This window comes from Oncorhynchus mykiss, chromosome 11, assembly GCF_013265735.2.
Source record: "Oncorhynchus mykiss isolate Arlee chromosome 11, USDA_OmykA_1.1, whole genome shotgun sequence".
Taxonomy (NCBI): Eukaryota; Metazoa; Chordata; class Actinopteri; order Salmoniformes; family Salmonidae; genus Oncorhynchus; species Oncorhynchus mykiss.
This window is the reverse complement of record NC_048575.1, coordinates 55,035,399-55,043,808: the sequence shown is the minus strand read 5'-3', so window position 1 is coordinate 55,043,808 and position 8,410 is coordinate 55,035,399. Positions and strand designations below refer to the sequence as shown.

The following is an 8,410-nucleotide window of genomic DNA, read 5'->3' as shown; positions in this document are numbered from 1 at the left end:
TTCATTATGATCCTCTAGATGTTTATCACCCAAGTGCCGCACATAGCATAAATGTTTGTAATCTAGAGTGAATGGCAACCTTGATTAAGTGAATGAAAGACTAGAATAATCTACATTTTATGAGGATTACAATGTCTCTGTATTGTATGTGCCTGCGCAAATCATGACAGAGGGTATTTATCTATTGTTTCTTCAAACTAAATATTAATTGACTATTTAAAATGAATTGTCTATGTTTTTACTGCATTGTATTGTCTTTGTTGGTAAGTGTACTGACATCATAACTCCAACAACAAATGGGTTAGTAATGTCATTTTATTTTGAATCAAAAATTTAATTAGAAACACCATTGGAGGGACACCTCCTAGTTCTTCTGTAAACTAGACATTTTACAATTTTTCAAACAATTCATTACATGATAGATAGACGATCAACATTACATAGTAATCAACTTCAATGATGCTGAATACTGTGCAGTAAACACATGTGTATAAAGAAACAAAGAAACAGAGTCAGGACTTGATATGTACAGATAACATAAACATGCTGAAACACACATTTTTCAACACAGTTTTAAACTATGGTCAGTGAGAAAACAACAGTATCCCCGGCTGCGGTGTAGTAGACCCTCGTCAGGGGTGAAGTCAAGGTCATCCCAGGTCCATTTGAACCTCACAGGATAACATAGGTGAAGAGAGCCATGATGGCAGCACTGATGAGCCCAGAGATGGGGACGGTTACAAACCAGGCGATGAAGATGTTCCTGAACAAACGCCAGTCAACAGCCTTCCTGGAGCGCAGCCATCCAACAGCAACCACAGAGCCCACCTGAGTGAGCATAATAGAAACAACTTTACTCGACACTATGCACAGGTTCACACTTGTTTCTACCGGCTCACACTGGTCAATGAATGAATGACTTATTAACATGTCATGCGACTCCTCCATTATGTTGTTATAAAACACACATTTTCCAAAATATTTCTTAACAGTGTTTTAGCACTATAGAGTTTCTTGTTGTTAGGCTAAGAAATTGGACAGACTCATCTATACATTTAAAGTTGAATTACCTTGCAGTGAGTTGTGCTGACAGGGAGACCAATATTGGAGGCCACTACCACTGTGAGCGCTGAGGACAGTTCAATGCTAAATCCACTGGAGGAAGCAAATAAGATCCACATTATACACTATACTGTGTAATACGATGCAAGAGTACAATGAATGACATTCATACTGAATAAACATTGGGAGTTTGAACAATGTGATATGTTGTTGTATTGGCCCACAGACTTATGTAAAACAGAGCTATTTAGTTTGAGTGCATGGCATACCTGGAGGGGGTGATTGGGGTGAGGTCCTTGCCCATGGTCTGGATCACTCTGCGTCCCCACACCCAGAGCCCAGCAGTGATGCCCACTCCTCCATACAACAGCAGCCAGATAGGTGTGGGAGCATTGGACACCACAGAGCCACTCTCAAACACCAGCCACAGAGCCACCAGAGGACCAATCGCATTACTGAGAGAGAATAACAGCCTATAATCAGCCTATGATAATTCACAGACAGTAATTATTTCTCCATATTCTTTATCCTAGCATACCTGACATCATTTCCTCCATGGGCGAAAGAGCCGAAACAAGCAGTGAGGATCTGGAGGAACCGGAAGAGATGTGTGACCTCTGGCCGGTCCACCTCCAGCTCATCCTCCTCTTGGAGTATGTCCTGGCCTGCCTCCAGTGTCAGCCCCACAGCCCCTGCCTCCTCCTTAGCCACTGTGCCACCATCTGCTACTGCCGAGCAGTAGCTATTGTAGCTGTCTAGCCGCAATCTCCTCCGCTGATCTGCTAGCTCTCCCTCCTTGTATCTGGGGTCCCCATGGATGCCATAGATGGCCAGGGTGTAAGAGGTGTAGCTGTTGTTCCGCCGTATGGGCCGCCCATCGTCGTCACCAATGCAGTCACCCACCTTGGCTAGGTGAAGCTTGTGCAGCAGGTCTTTGTAGAGCCCTGAATCCTTGTGTACAGTGTGAGCCTGACCACTGTGTGGGTCCGTGATGGTCATGGGGCCCATGCCATTAATACCTAAGAGGGATAACCAGCAACAATACATTCAGTTCAAACAATACAGATGAGTGTACAAATACTATAACACTTAATTTAGTAACGTAATAATATTATAATACTTTATCTATATAAAATGTATACATTTACAAATAATGTATTGTGCCCTAACTAAAATGGTCACTAGCCACTTGCAACAAAGTAGGGGGATCTCACCGCTGCTAGCACCTAAGTCTTTGGTGTCCATGTTGCTGTCCAGATCAGCCTCCTCCGAACCTCCAATCTTAAAGGCCGCCCTTTTCTCATAGGCTGGTGGTGTCTGGGGAACAGAGTCACAAGGTTGAATTGTGGAGGGATGCTCCTGTAGGGCAGGTTTGGAAGGGGTCTTCTCCATCAGTGGAGTCATACAGGGGCTGGAGGCAACTTTACCTGGTTGACAAACAGGCAGAAAGGGAGCACTCAGGATTATTTTCATATCAGTCAATTCCCTTTAAATCAACACAAGTTTGAAGTCCAGTATTTATTTTTTGCAAATTAAAGAAAAAGTACAGCAATGCCACTTACGCCTGATCTTCTTCTTGAGCCGTGGACAGACGAAGAACCACACGACCAGGCCTGTGACGAGGGCGCAGCCTAGCGATATGAGCAGTGTTACCCACCATGGCATTTTGTTGAACCCCAGCACTATGTACAGGACAATGGAACAAAGAACAGAATGCTCAGAGGACGCTTTCACTAAAGCATGTACCCTCCACATAATCCAAGGTCATCATACACAGCACCTGCCATGGGATTGTCAACATTTCCCACTGTATTTTATCACAGTCATAGCAACAAAATTCTGCACAAAACATTAAATATATCTCAGTTTACATTCGTAGTTGGGTTAGATGCCTTTTCTAAAATTAGAAATTGTACATAATTCAGTAATTTGAATAATGTAGAAAGTGACCATTTCATTTAAGTTATGCCAGTGTCCAGTACACTATTGAGTATACTATTGCTTGTGCCTTCAAAGTCCATTTAGATAATCACTAGGATGGCACAAACCAAATGACCCCTCTTGCTGTCCTTTCTTGGTAGTTTCTATGCCCCTGCTTACTTCATGATCACATGAGATGGGAGACACGTGGTAGAATTTCTTGAGAAATGTTTAACTTCCAGCTAAGCTGTTTGTGTATGTCCTCAGAGATTAGCAGTATCAGACAGAGGACATGCTCTGCACAACAGATAATGGGAGTCAGACAGGCACTGTGGCATAGTGATTATGTGATTTAGGGTCACTTTAAAATAGGCCAGTGCATTACTATGTACCAATCACTAGTAATTGTTTTTATGTTTTTGTTTCCTATGTATTAACATGTTTATACTATATGGTTAGTAACACCATTTTCATCAAATACTTACCTGTTTAATCCGGTAGTGAATGAAATGTAACAGACTAATGTATAGCTAACTAGTAAATGTAATTAAGAGATGCTCTTTCAAAGTGTCTCAGTGGTATATGAAGCAAAAGAAGATGTCTAGCTCTGCCTATTTTAATGAAGACTTGACAGAAGTAAGAGAGAGGGAGCCAAACACCATTTACAGCAAGAGGAAGAGATGAACAATAAAAATATACAGGATGGAAAATGCTGTAATGTAGTGACATTGAATCTCCTACTGCCATAGATACAGCAAGAGGCTCCCAAGAGAACACTTCTTATCTTCTCAATCAGGGTTCTCCAACCCTGTTCCTGGAGAGCTACCCTCCTGTAGGTTTTCGCTCCAACCCCAGTTGTAACTAACCCGATTCAGCTTATCAACCAGCTAATTATAAGGTGCGCTAGATTAAGGTAGGAGTGAAAACCTACAGGACGGTAGCTCTCCAGGAACAGGGTAGGAAAGCCCTGCTCTCAATGATACTGCATGCAATTGTGTGGTTCTGATTACGTGCCTGTTGGAGTGAGTGAGATTATCAGCATCAGCTGTGATACTGTGAGTGTCTGAGAAACAGAAAAAGTGGGCAAGTGTATGTGAAAAGAGTATGTGGGCAAGCATTAAAATGTTTATCCTGCTAAATGAGCAATACCATACAAAATAGCCTATATATTGCTGTCTATGTGTGCTGAATGTGTGTTGAATGTGTGCTGTGTGCAGGGGTTATGGTGTATATTAATCCTTGACATACACCGGCCTGCAGCCTTCAGTGAAGGGCCCAGGCCAGTTGACTTCTTGAAAAGTTCAGCCCTGCAAGTGAAACACAAAGGAGTGGAAATGTCCCATTTTAATATCCATATTTCTCTCAGTGGCTCATTCAACTTGAAAATAAAATTGTTTCCAAAACACAGTATAAGAAATGTCATTGCAGAGGTTCTGACAGCGGCATGCTTGCTTTTCTAAGAATCAGGTAGTTAAATATGCTGAATGACAAAACATAGGAGTGAAATATTTACAGATGTCATCAAAGCAGACTTCTTGGTGCCTCCAGTGACACTTTAATAAGGCATCAAGTGTGCTCCAGGGGTGTCAATGGTCCCTGCATTAGTGCTGTGAGAGAGCGTTTTGGGAGGATGAAGTAGGTGGTGTGTATGTGTGCATTGTGCCATAGTGTGTATTGTACTCACAGGGGGCTCCAGTGAACATGATGGAGAACAGGTTGATGGCCATGGTGATAGCATAGAAGACAGGGAGAGCTCTCAGGCCGTTGGGAACAGGGTCCTCCTGAGGAAGACAGGATGGGTAAGGTCTGGCTTGGAGTACATAGCTAAGGATCTCTTCTTAAATATCATTGTTATTTCATATATTCCTCAGACACTCCCCATGTTGTGTTGAAAAAGTAATTCCATCCTTCTACATTCACTCCCCAAGGGAAAGTTGAAACACTATAAACAATAGTGAATTACAGGTTTATCTTACCTTATTCAGGATGAATTTACGAACAAAATAGAAGAGAATTGCTGACATGATGCCTGACAGCAGGGGTGAGAGGAACCAAGATGCCACTACAGAGAGAAAATAGGGGTATTTTAAAAGAGAATCCTTTCAATGCATATTTCAACGAGTCTCTGACCAACACTATTCGTCAACACTTTCCTTAACACAGACATATATAATGCATTATGATACAGATATAACACATTGTAAGACTTGTCATAAGCACCCTTTTAATAGTCTTGTCATCTCACAATTATAATTTCTGAGCAAGTCCCTATTGCAGAATATCTCCACAGTCATTTAAATACCAATGCGTAGTAGCTCCATCCATTTGACCCCGTGATGACCTTTGGCTACCATGGAGAAACCAAGTGTCGCACCCACAATACAGTGGGTTCCAGATATAGGGAGCTTCAAAAATGAAGCGGTCAGTTGCCACACAGCAGAACCTGTAGAACACAAGGATGAACAAAATCCTAATTTGATGCCCTTTTCAAAAGGATATCAACAAATGCCATTGAGACCTTTCAAATCAACATAGCATGCAAGGAGTTTCGGAACTCCTAACAGTGACCATCATATAAGCACTCACCAAACATGGCACTGATGGAGCCTGCCATCAGCACGTGTTCGGAGCCATTGTACATGTTCACATCGATGATGCCCTTGCGGATGGTCTCGCTGACTTTGGCCCCTAACAGCATGGAGCCCACGGTCTCAAAGATAGTGGCCAGGATGCAGGCCTGCCGTAAGGTGACCACGCCAGAGCCCACCGCCGTGCCAAATGAGTTGGCCACATCATTGGCCCCCACAGAGAAGGCCAGGATGAAGGCAATGACAAAGCCCAGGATCAGTAGCCACAGGTAGCCTGACATATCGCTTGAATAGGCCGCGGTAGCTAAAGTGGTGGCTGCTGCGAGAGATGCTCTAGTGGAAGACTCCATTGCAAAAAACTTGTGTGTTTGAATCTCAAAACTAAATTCTAAATATTAGGATAGTTTCAAAATTACTTAACAATGCTTTCCGATATGATTAATAAATAACAAGGTATATTGCTTCTTTGAGATTCAATAAATAAATGTTTCAGGTATCCAGCCTCAAATCAAAGAATATAGCTATTTTCTTACTCCTTTCCGAGCTCTGTTCAATAAGCGGCTGATGGGAAGGGTAAAACAATATTTGTTATCTAAGTACACAAAGCTGGTGTGAGAGTTTTCTTAGACACTGCGATGATATACAAAGGACATCCATTGTGTGGTAGCCTCAGCAGGTGGTTGATGATATACAATGTTCTGCAAAAAAAAACAACCAAAAAGATTAATCCACCACACCGAATCAGAAGATATAAAGCATTGTTTCATTTCAGCATTGAACACTAATTACATACTTGAAGTGACATAAACATATTAGACCAGGAGTTAACAGACAGGACCAAAACAGTCACTATGGATCAACAATGTTACAGCATGTCTGCTGACAGATCAAAGTCAATATGGATACAACTTGGGTGGGGTCAAATTAATGACCATTGTATATGTGAAAAAAAAGCAAACAGAACTCCTGTTTTGGAATTTTTGACATTTGATAGTAATCCATTCTCTCCACCATGCTCACTGGCACAGTCTCTGTCAAGCTGACCTATTGACTTTAACATTAGTGAACTGTCTGGGCTTCTTTTAGTAGCCTTTCATTTGTGAACTAAGAGCACATCCAAGAATGGTGGGTTAACCATGGTGTGAATCATTACCCTAAGGAGTCTATGTTTTGTACTGTAATTTGAGAGATGGTACTTTAGAAATCATGTATGATGGCTCAAAATTAAATTAAATCGCTGAAAGAATACAGTATAAAAGTAGTCTTTCTGTAGGCCTTCACAAGTTGTCAGTGATCATATACTAACATAAAAGTAACATACTTATATAATAAATGAGCACAAAAGTAGATTTCAAGCACTTCAGTGTTATTTGATTTAGTGAGGCCTTATCCATGAATGCTACATACAGTTATTATAGACTAACACAGTAAAAGTGGTCTTATGCAATAGGCCGACTAGGCAACCAGAAAGTTCTGTATCTTGCATAACCTGCAATGAATAACTGACTGGTTAGGCTGCTTCACGTGTGCTTTATACTAAAACCAGTTATGAAATTAAAACAAGTGGAACATAAAACCATCATAGAGTAGTAGCCTTTTAATTGTCCAATTCTGAAAACCGTAAGAGGAACAAGTTGCTTAAAACTCACCAATAATGTCGTTAAAAAAGTGTCTCTCCGAAGGCTGGCGCGCCACTGTTCCTGTTACAATAAGTAGTTGACATTGAAAAGACTGTGTGTCTAGAAAGCAAGCATCTGCAGTATCCTGTCCACTTGTAGGCTAAACAGTCATCGGAGGAGAGGTCTATATCAAGTGGCGCTGCCAATGTTGTTATATGTTAAATTGCTTGTTGGCTTATATTTGTTCGGCAATGGGTGGAGAGTAGCCTAACGGCTCATGCGCACGCACGTTCAGTTCTAATCATAAGACCGTCGCCGCCAGAGGCAAAGCTTAATAGCCTGTTTACAGGAAACATTAATTGCAGCTCCTTTAGCAAAAGGCACACCTTGTTCAGATAACTAGACCATTTTCTTCAAGGCGTTGTGTATATCATCTAAATTAGGCCTCTTACTTAATTGTTTGATAATCAAATCAGAGTTTCGAATTATGTTCTACATCGTTTTTAGTGACGTTGCTCTCATGACCACTACAAATCATGGGATGCAGAAAGTAAATATCATGGCCCATCTTCCAGTGTATGCGCATGTGTTTATGAATAGTGCTGCAAAATCAACCAATTTCAATGCATGTTGCTTTCTACAACAACAAAAAACACTTTTATTTTACAGGCTAGGCAATACTCCTGGAGTTAATTCATCCAAATGAACGTGTCTATAGTGGTGGAAAGTACTTCAGTAAAAATAATTTAAAGTACTACTTAAGTCGTTTTTATAGGTATCTGTCTGTACTTTACTATTTCTATTTTTGACAACTTCTACTTTTACTTCACTACATTCATAAAGAAAAGAATCTACTTTTGAATCTATACATTTTCCCTGACACCCAAAAGTGCTCGTTACATTTTGACTGCTTAGCAGGACAGGAACATTGTCCAATTCACACAGTTATCAAGAGAACATTCCTGGTCATCCCTACTGCCTCTGATCTGGTGGACTCAGTAAACACACATGCTTGTTTGTAAATTACGTCTGAGTGTTGGAGTGTGCCCTGACTATCCATAAATAAATAAAAAACAAGAAAATAGTGCCCTCTGGTTTGATAAATATAAGGATAAAAATATTGTTTTTTATTTATTTGAGCAATTATCTTTACTTTTGATAGTTAAGTATATTTTAAACCAAATACTTTTAGACTTTTACTCAAGTAGTATTTTACTGGGT

General features: G+C 40.7%; 1 protein-coding gene across 1 annotated transcript; it reads right to left on the bottom strand.

Annotated features, from left to right (window-relative positions):
- Positions 1-297: 297 nt before the first annotated feature.
- slc20a1a (solute carrier family 20 member 1a) lies at positions 298-7,427 on the bottom strand. Its single transcript, XM_021621409.2, has 11 exons — positions 7,220-7,427; positions 5,569-6,268; positions 5,285-5,425; positions 4,959-5,044; positions 4,667-4,763; positions 2,625-2,744; positions 2,277-2,489; positions 1,601-2,081; positions 1,332-1,517; positions 1,071-1,155; positions 298-828 (listed from the first exon to the last, which is right to left on the bottom strand). The coding sequence occupies exons 2-11, from the start codon at positions 5,918-5,920 to the stop codon at positions 673-675; spliced, it is 1,917 nt and encodes a 638-aa protein (XP_021477084.1). The 5' UTR covers positions 5,921-6,268; positions 7,220-7,427; the 3' UTR covers positions 298-672.
- Between the last annotated feature and the right edge of the window lie 983 nt (positions 7,428-8,410).